At 37.0% G+C, this 16473-nt stretch overlaps 1 protein-coding gene across 13 annotated transcripts in view; it reads right to left on the minus strand.

Moving 5' to 3' along the window:
- The window catches only part of CASK (calcium/calmodulin dependent serine protein kinase), a 351636-nt gene that overhangs the window by 177870 nt on the left and 157293 nt on the right, over positions 1-16473 (minus strand). For all 13 annotated transcript variants that reach the window (XM_049107681.1, XM_049107679.1, XM_049107674.1 and 10 more), the window contains exons 4-5: positions 5558-5635; positions 944-1016 (exon numbers count right to left, since the gene is read on the minus strand). In XM_049107681.1, the coding sequence (XP_048963638.1) occupies positions 944-1016; positions 5558-5635 (151 nt within the window). The remainder of the gene's footprint in view (positions 1-943; positions 1017-5557; positions 5636-16473) is intronic.

Raw genomic sequence — 16473 nt, forward strand, 5'->3', positions numbered from 1 at the left:
ACAGACCCAGAATGAGAGAGAGAGAGAAAGAGAGACAGAGGGAGAAGCAGACTCCCTGTGGGGGGCCTGATGCAGGACTCGATCCCAGGGCCCTGGGATCATGACCTGAGCCAAAGGCAGATGCTCAACCACTGAGCAATGCAGGTGCTCCTAACCACAAGAATTTTAGTTAAAATTTCCCAAACGTTCTAGAAAATTTAAACTGTACTTAGTAATTTCTTTAACCATTAAAAGAAATTGAAGAAGCCAGGCATTCGATAATATGTTTTGAAGGAAGGAGAGCCCCATGTCTGTGGATGCTGTGTGTTAGAGAGAGACCAGTAACAAAATGCCAGAAAGAGAAAGTGGGTAGTAGGGCTGGAGAGACATCAGGGGGCTCTTAGCAATTCAAGGCCTTGGAAGGGGCTGGGTGTCAGGTGGAAGGCCCATTGGTTTTCTTTCTGGTGAGTCTCCACATTCTGCCTGACACCATTGCAAACCAGGGATTGACAGTTCTCATGAACTTGATACTGGGAGCAAAAAAATTGGTGACTCTTTTGTACTGCAACACTACGAAGATAAAAGCATATGATGAATTTTTCTTATATGAACCAAGTAAACCAATTATCAACCAACCCCCCCCCCATTAACTTAGGATAGGATATTATCTGGTTCTTCCTATTTGTTGGTTTTTTTCATTTCTCTTACACGCATAATGGCAAAAGAAGAATAACAGAATTTCAGAATACATGTACATTTTAATAAGAATAAGGAAATTGAAATGATAAAATTGTTCCTGTTAAGAATGTATATGACTCTTCAAATATAAAGCAATTAAATAAATATTTATTTGGAAGTAAAATTAACCTTAAGATGCTCTCCATGAGTAATGAAATACTTCTGATCATTATCACTTATCAGTTTCTCTTCATAAACATTAAAGTTAGTGACAAAAATAACTTACCTTCACATCCCTGTGAATTATGTTATTATCATGACAGTAGCGTAGAGCTTCTAGTATCTGTCTCATGTAATGACTGTAGAAAAACAAAAGAAATCTAAAACTGTAATAACATTTTTTTATTTTTAAAACAATATATAGCATCCCTAGTTTGTAACTCCCACCTTCATGTGCACTGCCCATGGACACTTTTCATTTGAGTAGACACGACTGGTGGAATGTGAGGTTTCATAATGAAAAAGCTGGCAGACTCATGAGTTTATAAGCTTCATGAAGAAATAATGTGTTCTGTATTTTCTAAGATAACCAAGTCAAAAGAATTTCACACAGTTTATAAGTAAAATAGCTATGCAAAGGAAAAATTCAAGCTGAAAATATGGGTGAGGTGGAGAAGCAAGTCTCAGACACTCGGTTAATTCTACTTAGTTACAATGGATTGCTATTAAGTGAACAGTGCTCAGAGGTACACCATGGATTCTGAATTAAGGGGTGAGAGCCTTTTATCTGCTGGCAGAGGCTGGCTCTCTGCCTTATTTCCATTTAGCTCTAAGGACAAATAAGAGGAAAGAACCGCTTTATGCGTAAAATTTCTTTTTGCAACATAATCAAATTTTAGTTGGGGCATCTTTTAACAAAGCAGAGTTGTTCTGGGCCTAAATCTTAGGAAGTTGGACTCATCAGGAGGCCAGCAGGGGTCTGCAGAGGCTTTCCCTCCACCCCCAGGTGCAGGTGAAAACAGGAGGAGTCAGCATTTTAAAGTCATTAAAAAGTGCTAACAGGGTCAACTAGCAACAGTGTATGACCAGAGTAAAAGCTGTATTCAATATTACCTCAGAGGTCACTTTGACTTCCCTCCATTAATTCTAAAGTTCTTCATTTAATCCTATTTCTTTCTGTCAAGTGTCTTCTTATCCTTTCTTCCTCTGTATTTTACTTACTCCCTTCGTGTCTTTCTCTTTTTTCCTATTATCCCCCCCTCCTTTTTTATTTCCCCCTTTTCCTTCCCAATCAGCCATGACATGGAAATGCAATACACACATTACTTATTATATCATATTTATTGCTTTTATCTTTCCAGATCTTATATTCCTCACACTTTAAAGAAATTAAAACTAAATAATTTACCAGTACTTGTGAATGCCACTGTGTGTATCTTTGTGGAATGCCATTGTGTGTATCTTTGTGACTCAAAAAAAATTTTTCCCCCTCTCTTGCTATACAACTAAAAGGCATTCTGCCAAGTTTCCTTTTGGGTATGCAACTATCAAATTCACATGAACATCCCTCTCACTGGCATATGCATTATTTCATGTGCTACAATTGATCAGAAGGTTCCATTTTTAAAATGAAAAGTTGGAAAAAAAACCCCCAATAACCCTAGACTGTATTCCTATACTTATCACTGTCTCTTCACAATTGGGCTGTAAAGCACAAAACTTGGCTCATGCGGTTCTTAGTTGTCACGTCAATTTTTCTTACTTTGCAAATGCACACAAAAGGGGTTGTGGTCATATGCTCTTTGCCTGAGCCTGTGCAGCCTATAATTTTCTGTTTAAGTTAGGGATACTTAACTTGGTCCTTTTCTGGCTCAAATCAGGCTTTGAAGGCTACATGATCCCTGAAATGGTAGAGACAAATGTAAAAGTGCTTTGTAAACTCTAAACCACGCTACAAAAGGTAAGTCATTATTACAATACTATTATTATTGTTTAGTCAAAGGTTTAGGAACAGCCTATTTGTGCATCTAGATGTGAACATTAGAATAGTGGGTAAATTTTTTTTTTTTAAAGATTTTTATGGGATTCAATCCCAGGGCTGGGATTACACCCTGAGCCTAAGACAAATGCTCAAACACTGAGCCACCCAGGAATCCCAGTGGGTAAGTTTAAATTAGGTAATATGGACATAGCTTACACCTACAGTATAGACTACTTTGGATACATAGTACTAAGACAGCCACTTATATATCTTTAGCCCGAGGAAAATTCCTATCTCAAAGCCTCATTAAGAAAAAAAAAACCCTCAGTGAATGAGCATTTTAACCTAATTATCAGAGTACTCAATTATTTGACCCAAATATACATACATATCAGAATCTCTGGAGTGTGTTGGGGGAGGATACACTTTTTTCTTCCCAGATATTACAGATTTAAAGTGATCTTTCTCCACTCTCCCAGTCATGACTCTGGCAGGCTGTGCACGTGAACAGTGTGCAAGCAGAATAAAAAGAGAAGCAAAATCTACCCACACAGCCTAGAATTGCTGACTAAATTTTAATTAGAAAGCTTCATTTTCATGACTCATCACAGTAGCCTATACTTTCAGAGAAACTTCGCAATACATAAGTTTGCCTGTAAGGATCGGGAATGAGGACAACTTAGGGGAAGGAAAGAACTGGCCTGCAAACCACTGACTTCTGATGGAAGGCTCCATTTCCATGGTGGTGGAGGAAAAGAGGGGAGGAGACTCTAGGTAAAGAGATTAACTAATGCTCCTGCTAAGCAGAAGAGACCTTATCCCTGAAGTGCTCTTAAAAGAATGTGCCTGGCTAAGGATTACCTATGGTAAATGGAACCTGGGATCTTTGAGGTATGGCTGACTTCCTGGAGAAGGTCATGGAAGCTATACAACACCCTGAGGCTTGGTACAATGGAGATGTCTCATAATTGCAATGCTCCCTTCTGTGTGTGGGATACCACAAACCTCATGTAGAGACCTCATCTACTCTGGGCCAGAGGTGCATTTCTGAGGTGGGAAGCTGCCCTTGAAAATCCAGACCTCTCTGTTTCAGCTGAGCCTTTTGATTGTATCGTTAAAATTATTTAGTAAAGCTTGGTACTAGGTAAGAACATCACTCTGGTTTGTTAAGAGTTTGATTTGATAATCTGATTATGTTAGCATATTCCACAACTCCTCATTCTTGAAAGAACAGAGGTAATCACTAATTGGGTTGTAAGGATTGTATGCAGTTTTATTTTATGCCATGCTTTGCTGCTTCTTTTGAAGCTCAGCCAGTTGGAGAAAAACATTATCAATTTGATTACTTGGTGCCTCGGAGTCTTCTTGCAGTTGGTCTCACTAGAATACTGATACAAGCTAAATTTCCCAACAATGAATCACACAATCAGAGAGGAGGAGGGAAGGTCTGAAGTCATCTGGTTGAATGCTCTACAACCAAAGGAAGGCTCTACATACCCTTGTTGTATGGTTACTGATCCTCTGCAAAAGGGGACATGCCTAATACTACTTTGTGAGGATGCCCCTCCCTGCCTTTTGTAATTTTTAGGAAGGGTGTTTAATTGTGCCTAATTTCTCTTCTTTGCAGTGTCATCTACTGGTCCCAAGGCTACTCTTTACTGTACCATTCTGGAGACAGACAGGCTCAAAGTTGAGGAAAAGCCGCATGGATGAGTGGGGAACACAGTAAAAGTGGTATTGGTTTAGTATTAACTCCGACAGCACACGTGCCAGGTACCCAAAGTGTTACTGTGGTTCAAATGGACAAAAGGCATTTTACTTCATCAAGCTTCACTGTTTTATAAAAATCAGAATTTTTAGTTTTCACTACTTGATGCTGCTGTTGAAAGAGATTAAGATGGGAAAGTACAAAAGGCAGGGTGCTTCAAATTCTTGAAGCAGTAAGTATAAACAATGATGCACAAGGACCTGAGAGTTTCATTTAGTTGGATAAAGTGATTTACCGCTGTATCATAAGAAGAATCAAGAATGCATGGTCTATTTTGGTATTAAAGAATGCTTTTAAATTCTGAAGCAGAATACAGAATAAAAATTTTAAATTGTACGAAATTTTAATTTGATACGAACTCAAAACTAATAGAAAAATGGGATTAAGAAAGCCTGTTAGAGCTGTAGGTTTGAATCCTTCAACATATTATGGTTGGTGACTAAGGAGACCCCATGTATTAAAAAGACAACCCACCAAAGTGGATATTTATGATATGATTGAATGCCACCAAGGCAGAAAGTTATACTGCTCTAAATCTATGAGCAAGTGGCCCGGTGCATGGCCCCTGTGATTGTTCAACTTTACTCCTTATTTTGAGCGATTAGTTCTTTACAACAATTTGACTTAGAACAACGGCCACCATTTGCTTGGCCTGAAGATCACACACTGGCCTGAAGCAAATATATTTAGCAGGAAAACTGTGCTTTTATTTTTATTCCTTCTACTATTCTGGGCATTTCATCAGATTAACCAGTCACATAACAATCTGCTATCACTAAAAGGCAGAGTAAAGAACTAATAAGGCACATCTGCCCAAAACACACAAAAATCCAAATTTTCATCTTCTTAATTCTTGAGCTATGAAATATCTCCTGGAATTAAAGTAATCAGAAATGGGAAACATAGCAGTACTATGTTGAGCTGTAAACCTGCATTAATAGATAAATTCATTGTTCAGTATTTTGCATTTCCAGTCATTACTTTGGTCCCACTAACGCACACTAAAACTGACATGCTCCTTGTAGGAAAGAGTGGCAGTATGCTCATCATCAGTTCAAAAAGCAGGTCACTTCATGTGATTTCTTTGTCATTTCCTTCTTTTATTTCTGCCTTGACCTCTGGGGAGTCAATATGAATGATGAATGACTTACCTGGCTACAGCTTCACTGTATACAAAACCAGCATCAGCTCGCTTTACGATTTCAAAACACAGATCTGCTCCATCCATACTGTGGAGAAATGTGAAAAAGAATGTAAGAAGAAATTGCAGGAAGAAAATACTGAAAATGAATACACTATAATAAAGTTATTAGTTGGCTTACAACTAATGATTCCAATAAGTTATTTAAATCTCCTTTCTTTCGATGAAAAATAGAGAAATTAGAAAGGAGATTATAACCATCTTAACACTGAAAATCTACATGGAAAGAAATACAAAGAACAAGCAAATGGTAGCATCAAATAGCATAAGGTGTAGAAAACTGGCCATCAATTTCCTGTAAGTTATCACAACAAAAAGTCTCAGAAAAGGGCAATGCTGGGGATTATGGGCATATTTTTGAGTCAAGTTCCAAAGTTACTTGTACCTAGCCACATCACGTAATATTTTAAGAATCCAACAAGGATTCTAAAATATTTTGCTATAGTTATCACCACTAACTGGGAATTCAGGCTACATACTGTAGAAGGAAAAAAGTAGCTAATTCATAATTTATTTTGGCTTGTATTTCCATTACCAAAGTCAATGGCCACAAACATATTCTTTTTTTTTCCCAATACAAACATATTCTAGCAAACTGATGTGTTGGTGACAGAATAATACTATCTTGCCCCAAACTTAAAAGTGGTTTTCTTTTCTATTTCTTAGCAGATCAGTAAGGCCTGTTGCTGTGTCAGCCACACCTTGCCTCTTCCTATTCTAGCTGATGGCTCTTCAAGAATACCTCGCTCTCTAGGCAGGCCAGTCTTATTACTATTCCCTGAACATTTTCTTTCTTTTTGTCACATGTTTCTGCATATATTGTTCCCCATATTCAAAATTTACCTTAATCCAAGGTCCCATTCCAATCCCACCTCTGCAGAAAGCCCCCTCGGTGGATTACCAGCTACATTAAGGCTTTCATTTGTTTAAATTCTATAACCCTGTATGTCCATATCATAACATTTGACACACACATTTAGCATTTACATACATATATATACATATATGAAACATTGCAGATTATATTTATTAATGAAATTATTCAAATATTAAGTTAGCCAACATCTTCATAATGCTTTCAGGCTTATGAGATGTTTTCAAATCCAATATTTCATTCATTCACTTATTCAGTAGCTCAGACTCCAGTATATCTGCTGTAGGTATTACACTGAGGAAACAGACTTCTAGAAGAGAAAGTAAAGAAACTACTCATTACTATTACTAATAATTACTAACTAGGTATTAATAATCATTATTAATTAATTGCTATTCACCAAGCAAAATGGGAAACGCTCCTTGTTATATCTTCATTCTTATAGTCACCCCATGATGTCAGCATTCTTTTCATTCTCAATTTCCCTAAGTAGAGAAGTATGTGACAGAGATACAAATCAAATCTGTATCTATATTCAATGCTCTTCCCATTATCTTTAGCTACACCTATTGGGTGTGCAAGGAGCAAATGCACATATTCAAGCTCAACAGTTCAACAACAGTGTAAAGTCCTAAGAACAAGTATGCTTTATACTTTCAACATATTCCCACCCAATACCCAGCAGAAGACTGAGCACACAGTAAATATTTAATGAATAACTGACTATATTATTTAAAACTTGGTGTGGTTTTATATAAAAGAAAACATTTTCACATTTATACAAGGCTTTGCAACACTTTCATAGTTTCTAATTCACAGCTAATTAAACATTTTCCAAAGTCAAATAGGATTCTTCTTCGTAAAAAAATCTTTGTGATGGCATAGTCTACTCTCAAGTATGGTAGTGACCACTTTCCACCATCAGAAATAAAGCCCAAATGAATGTGGTCACACACCTTGTGAACAATCCTGATCACTTGTCAGAGTACAAGTCCCTTAAGCAGAGTTGTACTTGTCCTGTATAGGTCAAGGGGCATATACAATAACACTTTTGATACGCTCCTGGAAAATACTTAACATATTCTACTGCCCCCACTAATTGTGAAAGTGTTCTTTCCTCTCTACCCTGCCTCCACTAGGATGACTATGCCTTTTTAATCTTTGCCATCCAGATAAGAGGGGGGAAAGTCATGATTGCTTTAATTTGCATTTCCTTGATTACTAGAGGGTGAATATTTTTCATTTCTTTGTATTGTGGGGAGGAAATAAATACTATTTTTAAAGCGGGCTGCGCTGCGGTTTAAGCTGGTGGCTTGATCTCTAGGAGCACTAAAAGACCCCTCACAGTGAGGGAATTACAGCTTTTGTTTAGGGGATTTCCTTTTTAATTGTGAAATGTGAGGATGAGTACTACTCAGCTCAGATGAGAGAGGAGTTAGGCAAAGGACAGCTGAATTGATTGCACCACCAAGCAATAAGAATCTGGGAGCTCTCCTGAGAGCTGGAAGACAACTTTTTAGAGGCACCTGGAAGAGGGAGAAAAGGAATCTTGGAGGTAGCAGGTAGTCAAGTGGTGAGAGGCCAATGCCTACTAAGAGAACCAGTCAGTGAGAAACAACTGGAAATTATATACTGCCCTATAATTATCAGCATGGATCAGTTCATTTTTTTCTGGTCATATCTGAAATACTAGTATTTGAAATGACAGTCTCTACAAATGCACAGAAATGTATTTTCAGGTTTCTACTCTCTCCCATTGATCTACTCTTTTATCTAGTATCAAACCATTTTTATCAAACCATACTGTAATAGTGTTTTTTATTTTATTTTTGTTTTAGGTAAGCTCCACGTCCAACATGGGGCTTGAACACATGACCCTAAAATCAAGTGTCACATGTTCTACCAACTGAGCCAGCCAGGCACCCCTGTAAGAGCACATTTTAACATTTGGAAAAATAAGTCATTTCATTATTATTCTTCATCAACATTTTCTTATGAATTTTTCCTCCCTGCTGAACTTTAAAATTTGTTAAATGCTAATAATTGTTAATATTTTGGCTGAGATAGTATTATATTTATAGGTTAATGTCTAGACATTAACATTTTTCTCATATTCTCATCTATGAACGTGATATGCTCTCCATTTCCTTTCATGTCTCTAAGTTGTAGTTTTAAGGTTTTCTTCATATTAGCTCCAAATATTGATTATTGGGTTTTTTCTCCCAGTACAGTTTTGGTTGCTCTTATAAATGGTATCTTTTGGTCACTGTACATTTTTAATACAATGGTTCACAACTGGGGATACCAAACAAAATCACCTGTGTAACTTTTTAAATATATGGGCATATTCTCTGAGGGGCTAGTCTGAAAGTCAGTCATCACTGCAACAGTAGTCTTCTATTATGAAAGTTGTTTGATTAGTTATTTGTAATTCTGATGTTAAAGTAAAAGGGGCAATTCATTAATTTTAAATTTTATGAGATACAGAGAAACTGAAATACTATTTCCACAAATTTCACTTATCATGGATCTTTAAAAAATATATATTCATAATACAAACCTGATTAACAACTTTGAACAAAAAGTTTGATGTCCTCAAATCTTTGATAATCTTTATTTGCTAATACTTAAGACAAGCATTACAGCTTCTTTTATTTAAAGCTTTTCTCTTTGCTTCTCATGTTAAGGTGTTTCTGGGGCTGCCAAGAAGCTTCAAAAAGCGTGTTCTAAATTTCCTTGTTTGGTTCTATTCTGAGGGAATAAAATAAGAAGGAGGAAACCCCTGCTTCAAAGAGTATTGGTTGGGGCGGGGGAGGCAGCCCCGGTGGCGCAGCGGTTTAGCGCCGCCTGCAGCCCGGGGTGTGATCCTGGAGACCTGGGATTGAGTCCCACATTGGGCTTCCTGCATGGAGCCTGCTTCTCCCTCAGCCTGTGTCTCTGCCTCTCTCTCGCTCTCTCTGAATGAATAAATAAATAAATCTTAAAAAAAAAAAAAAGAGTATGGGGAATGCCTCGAATCTCTATGCAGAGAGAAACTATGGGAGGTTGACTCTTACTTGTGAAAAGTGGTGGGATCATGAATGATCTTAGCTGTCCCTTCCTACTGTCTGTCTGAAATCTTTAACATTTTACACTAAACATGCATTACTTATATAATTAGAAAATTTTCCAAACAAATATGCCAAACAAAACAAATCACAGGTCTAGAGGCACAATGTATGGCTAGTCGTATGTTGAAGGGATTAGAATATGCCATCCCAAAATATGCCACTTTGGCAGAGGAGTAGTTTGAGCTGAAGGCAATTGAAAAACAGCAGAGGAAGAACTCTCTGCTCTCCTCCATTCTGTCTAGAAACAGGGCTCAAATTTCCCTTTGTAAAGATGTTCCCCTCTTGTTACTAGGAAGAGAACTACTCTCATCTATATAACAAACTTGACCAAACAACTCTTACAGACCATACATTTCTTAGTCGCCTTCCCACAACTCACCTCCAACGTGAGACACCCAAACTACAAACTAACCCCCCTTCCCATCTCTAGTCTCTTCATACTTTATTACTCTTTATTAAAATGATATGTAAGTGTCTGGGTTTAACTACCTTTTTGTGGTTTTCACTTTTTCCCCAGTAAGGCTGTCCCGCAGCCCCACTGAGTCCTGCCATGTGCAGACAAAATAAAAAAAAGCTTTATTTTCTCCTATCAAAGTCTGGTGTTGGTCAGTTTAATTCACAGATCCAGTAACTTAATCTAAGGGAGTAAAGGTTTTTTTCCTTTTCTACGATGTATTTTCTGTAAAAGCAGAAAAAGAGGGAGCTTGTCGGAGACTCACACTGGATCAGACAAAGAAGTGCTTCTCAACTGTGGTGAGGAACCAGTTTTTTCCCCCTCAGGTATATTATTAATTGGTATTTTTATAAAATATAAAATCATATGCTTTGATTTCACAGCAATGTCAAATTGCTCTAACAGCTTCTAAATGTTTACTCTCAATTTCTGTATTTATCTCATTATAGACTGGTAACAGTTGGTAGATTGGAATTCATCAGCAAACTTCTTTGAGGAACACTGTAAAGGCCAGACTAAATTTGAATTTCCCTGACCAGCATTTCCTCTGAAGGTGACAAAAACAACTATAGAACTGGATGAAATTAAAAAAAATTTTTTTAAGCTTAAAGAATTAACAGTATAGTGAGTGAAAAACTATCTAGTGGTGGGAGGGTAGTTTTGAGCTCAGAGGTGTACAAGAGCTGCTTCTGCCCTCAGGGTAGGCAGCAGGCCAGGAAAAGGAGCCAGCCATGAAAGGGGTAGGGGAGCATATTTGAGGAATTCTGAAGAATGGAGGAAGCAGACTGACAGGGTGGGTTCTGACCCTGGGAGGGTCAGATGTCCGATTGACAGGGTCCAACTGCTTTTTCACTACTATGGTGATCCAAGAGGAAAGACAGAGCCTTTCTTTTGCCTACCCCAGAGGAGCCCGTCAAAGGCTAAGGACCTGAAAAAACACCCCATGCTCTGGGCTGGGGTGATAAAGAGCTTTATTTTGAAAAGCAGGGTAAAGAATATATTATGGTACATCTTATACTAGTAGCATAGAAAAATCCCAATGTCTACCACGAAGAGAAAAGCTCCACTTAAAAACTTCAGCAAGGATCAACACATTATTTTTAAAAAAGTGACACCATAGATTTTAAAAAAGCAAATAGAAATTTCTGAATTAAAAAACCTAATGCCAAAATTAAGAACCTAAGCAGATTAGGTAGTTAAAAACTAGTGAACCAGAAGATGTAGTCAGACTGAAGCATGGAGAGACAAAACATGGAAAATATGAAAGTGAGGATAAGAAAGGATTACAGTAAGAGGGTCAGCATCTATTTTTATTGTAGTTTCAAAAGTAAAAAGAAGGGTACCTGACTGGCTCAGTTGGGTGGAACGTGCAACTCTTGATCATGGGGTCTTAAGTTCGAGCCCCACATTGGGTGTAGAGATTACTAATGGATAGATAAATAGATAAGTAAGTACATAAAAAGTGAAAAGAAAATTTAGCAGAAGCAATACTGAAAATATAATGTCTGATAATAACCCAGAAATGATTAAAGATCTCAGTAAACACCAAACAGTAAAGAAATCCATAGTCAGACACACATCTGTGAAAACTGCAGGAAACCAAAGAAAACCTCAAAAACAGTGAAAGAAAAGAACAGACTGTGGGACCCAAGGAATTTAACAAAAATCTCCTACCCCTGGACAAGCAGAGCAGGACTAATTCCATTTTGTGCCATCTCATGTATAACCCCCACATGACCTGTTTATTGCTTAAGGCACTCCCCCACCCTAGTCAAGCCGCTGAGCACACCCTTACCAAAAACCAGTTCATATAGGAATGCGGAGGAACCCCAACCACCAAAGAATGTAAACCCTGCCTTTTGCCCACCAAACCTGTGTGCCAATTCTGACCAGAATGATAGGCTAGTTCAAACGGTCACTATAGGGTAAATTGTAAATCAATTGGCCACCTACGTGTGGACCAACATGACTGTACAACTTTCTGTGTGTGTTACAATCTCATTGGCCACTGGCCCCTATAAGACTGCTACGCCTCTTAACCTAGGGGTCCACGTCCCTGCTCCGCTGTGTCACTTGGACCCAAGCTCGAGCTTGCAAATAAACCCTCATGCGCTTGCATCAGTGTCGGCTCCTTGGTTTCTCGGATACGCAATCTTGGGCACAACACAGACTTTTAGGCTGATGGCTGCCTTCTCAATGGCAACAGTAGAAGCCAGAATACAGTAGAAAGGAATCTTAAAATCAAATTAGCTGCCAACCTAAAATTCTCTTCTCACCAAAAAACCCCTTAAAAAATAAAGGTGAACAAATTTCTTTCAGATAAGCAAGGAAACCAAGAGAATTTGTCAGCAGCATACCTATCCCTAAAAGAAATACAAAAGAATATTCCTCAAGTAGAAGGAAAAATGAAGTCAAATGAAAACTGAGAGATGCAGTGAAGCATGAAAAACATAAAATATGGTAACTATGTAAGTGAAACTAAATGAACAATAATTACACAAAACAATTATTTTCTCTCTCCAGAGAAAGAGACCAGGTAATATAATAACTATTGAGAAAGAGAGGGAGAGAAATTGATCTTAAATAAAAATACTTGACAACAATAACATATAGGTCAAGAGGCATACTGTAATTTCTAGGACAACCACTAAGTTCTCTAATTTTTTTGCTGTCAGGGCCCTTTTCTACTTAAAGATCATGGAAAACCCCAAAAGGATTTTATTTATGTAGATTTTGTCTATCAATATTTGCTGCATTAAAAATTAAAATCTGGAAATGTAAAAAAGTTTAAAATGACAATAAACCAATTACATGTTAACAGAAATAATATTTTTTTCATGAAAATTATCTATTCTAAAACAAAACAAATTTAATGGGAAAAATGGAATTGCTTGATATTTCCCAAATCATTTTTGATTTCTGGTTTAATAGAAGACAGATTCTCATATCTGCTTCTACATTCAATCTGTTATAGTATGTTATTTGCTTAAAGAAAATGAAGAAAATCTGGCCTCACACAGATACATAATTGGAAGAAGGAGGTCTATTTTAATAGCCCTTGCAGATATGTGAGAATATCCTTGACACTGCACCCAAGACTCAAAAAGTGGTAGTTTCTTAAAGGTAAACTGCAATGTGGATTCTGAAACCATATCAATGAACTTTTGGTATTGTGCTACATTATAATCCACTCTTCTGTCTTGTTCTTTGAATGGATCTTTTACCTGTGGCTTGACTTTGCAACATCACATATTAGTCATCTGAAAAATACTGGTCCACTGAGTTATGCAAATTTTCTCTCTCTATATATATAAATATTTAAAGATTTTATTTATTTATTCATGAGAGACACAGAGAGAGCGAGAGGCAGAGACACAGCCAGAGGGAGAAGGAGCAGGCTCCATGCAGGGAACTTGAGGCGGGACTCGATCCCAGGACTCCAGAATCATGCCCTGGGCCGAAGGCAGGTGCTAAACCACTGAGCCACCCAGAGACCCCCAGATTTTCTAAATATTGACACATCTCATTACATGGTATCAAAAAAAAAATCCACATTCATTCGTATCACCATTGATTACATTAGAAACATTCTTTAAGTCTTGGGAAGCTGTTAAGCACATGGTGGCAGATACATTTTCCAAAATTGTAATTTTCACTTGAAAATTTGAATGTTATCATTGGTGACAACTACTGTGAGTCGTTTCCCTTGAAGCAGCAGGCTCACTTCATTTTTGATTAAATGTCTGCCATATACTCAAGTTTGAGTAACTGTGGTTTGTCTGTTAGTCATTCTTTCAAGTAAAAATGATGTTACATATGCACAAAACTCTAGTTCTGCTTACAACTCAAGACATCACACAAGTGTTTTTCTGAAAACCAGTGAAATCTTTTTTAAAGATTTATTTATTTATTTATGATAGAGAGAGAGAGAGAGAGACAGAGACACAGGCAGAGGGAGAAGCAGGCTCCATGCACCGGGAGCCTGACGTGGGATTCGATCCCGGGTCTCCAGGATCGCGCCCTGGGCCAAAGGCAGGCGCCAAACCGCTGCGCCACCCAGGGATCCCCAAACCAGTGAAATTTTTTTTTTTTTCAAACCAGTGAAATTTTAAGGCTTATAAGCACTCAGAGTATGTTTCCTAGTTGCAATAGAGTTATGTTAGAAATAAATTGACACAGTAACTAGGAAATCCCCCAAATGCTTGCTTGGAAATTGAGAAGCTCATGCTAAATAACTCTATGAATCAGAAGAGAAATCATACTGAAAATCAGAAAATATTTTAACATTGATAATGATAAAAGTACATCTAAAAATTGTGCAGGACTGAGGCATTTCATTTCAGGACTGAGGTGCTGTCATTGTTTGTACCACAAATACAGAAATAGCAGAAAGGAGGAGGTGGGCCATAGGTCCAGCCTTCCAATATGAGAAGCTACTCCCCCATCACTCCTTGGCATTGGAAAAACTTTTATTGAATCAGGTAGTCCACTGTTGATGGAAAAATACACCAACACAACCTTTCTGCATGGCAACTTCATAGTGCTTGACAAAAACCTTAAAAATGGTCATGTCCGCTGACCCAGTAATTTCATTCCAAGGGAAATAATCAGGGATATTTGCCAAGTTTTTTTTTTAATTTTTATTTATTTATGATAGTCACAGAGAGAGAGAGAGAGAAGCAGAGACATAGGCAGAGGGAGAAGCAAGCTCCATGCACCGGGAGCCCGACGTGGGATTCGATCCCAGATCTCCAGGATCACGCCCTGGGCCAAAGGCAGGCACCAAACCGCTGCGCCACCCCAGGATCCCTATTTGCCAAGTTTTAATGAGAGGGGCTTATTATAGCTATTTATAATAGGAAGAAGTATGGCTATTTATAATAGGGAGAAGTATGAAACAATCTGAATAAATGTCCAACAATAGAATTGTTAAATTGTGCTAAGTCCACAGGGTAGACTATTATGCTGCCATTAAAATGATGCTGTAGAAGTATATTTATTGATATAGAAAGATGTTCACAATATATTAAGTTGTATAAACATATATACACACATATATGCATACATATGTGTATATAGATATACTGAAAATTTTTTAGGTATCAATAGGATGCTAAAGAGCAGATGGATATTCAAAATTTTTTGTTGTAACTTTTTGTTACTTAAAAAAAAAACAGGTACTACCACTTTTGTCACACTAAAAACAGCTCTCAATGTTAAAAAAAAAAAAAAAGCAAAAATACCCCTTGAAAATGCAGCTAAAATGGTATTTACAAAGTGGCTTATAAGTTTTTAAACTTTAAATTATTGAAATATAACAAATATTACAAATGCTGATATAAAATATTACAAAATAAGAAAGCTAAGGTGATCTTCTATCAGGAGAAATTTTTTAAAAGAACAGTAAAGTTGAGACACCTGGGTGGCTCAGCAGTTAAAGTGCCTGCCTTCAGCCCAGGGCGTGATCCTGGAGTCCCGGGATCGAGTCCCACGTCAAGCTCCCTGCATGGAGCCTGCTTCTCCCTCTGCCTGTGTCTCTGCCTCTCTCTCTCTGTTCTCCCATGAATAAATAAGTATAATCTTAAAAAAAAAGAACAGTAAAGTAAATCCAATGAAAGCAGAAGGAAATAATAATGAGCAGAAATTAATGAAGGAAGAAAAGAAATTAATGAAGCAAAAATAACACAGAGCAAGAACAAGGCAAAAAATAGGTTCTTTGAAAAGATTAATGAAACTGAACTGGAAAATCCCTAACGTTTGGAAATTGGACAATATACTTTTATTATACAGATCTCAGGATAAATCATTAGAAAATAAGGAAATGTCTTAGGCTGAATAACAAAATAAACCCATCAAAACTTGTAAAATGCAGGTAAAGTAGTGCTTCAGGGGAAATATACTGCTATAAACACATATATTAGGACTGAAAATTTATGAACCTCAACTTCATCTGCATCAGCTATATGAAGATCATCAAATTAAACTCAAATTAGAAGGAAATAAGAATAGAAATTAATGAAATGGAAAACAAATATATTAGAAGGATTAGCAAAAGCTAAAAGTTGTTCCCTATGATATGATTAATCTTTGGCAAAGAATGATTTAAAAAAACAGAGAAGACACATATAGCCGCCAATATTAAGAATGAAAAAAGGAGAAATGTCATATCATCCTGCAGACATTAAAAAGAAAATGCTGAAACTTTAGAGTTTGAAAATTCACATGAAATTGACAAACTTCTCAAAAAAATAAAACTCATCAAAGTGAACACAAAAATAATTAAGAAACCTAAATAATTCTTTACTGATTAATAGAACTGAATCAGTAATTAAAAACCTTCTGGAATAGAAAACTCTAGGCCCTAGAAGGCATTTCTTTTTTTTTTTTTTTTTTTAATTTAATTTTATTTTATTTTTTTTTTATTGGTG

Source organism: Canis lupus, chromosome X (assembly GCF_003254725.2).
Source record: "Canis lupus dingo isolate Sandy chromosome X, ASM325472v2, whole genome shotgun sequence".
Classification (NCBI taxonomy): domain Eukaryota; kingdom Metazoa; phylum Chordata; class Mammalia; order Carnivora; family Canidae; genus Canis; species Canis lupus.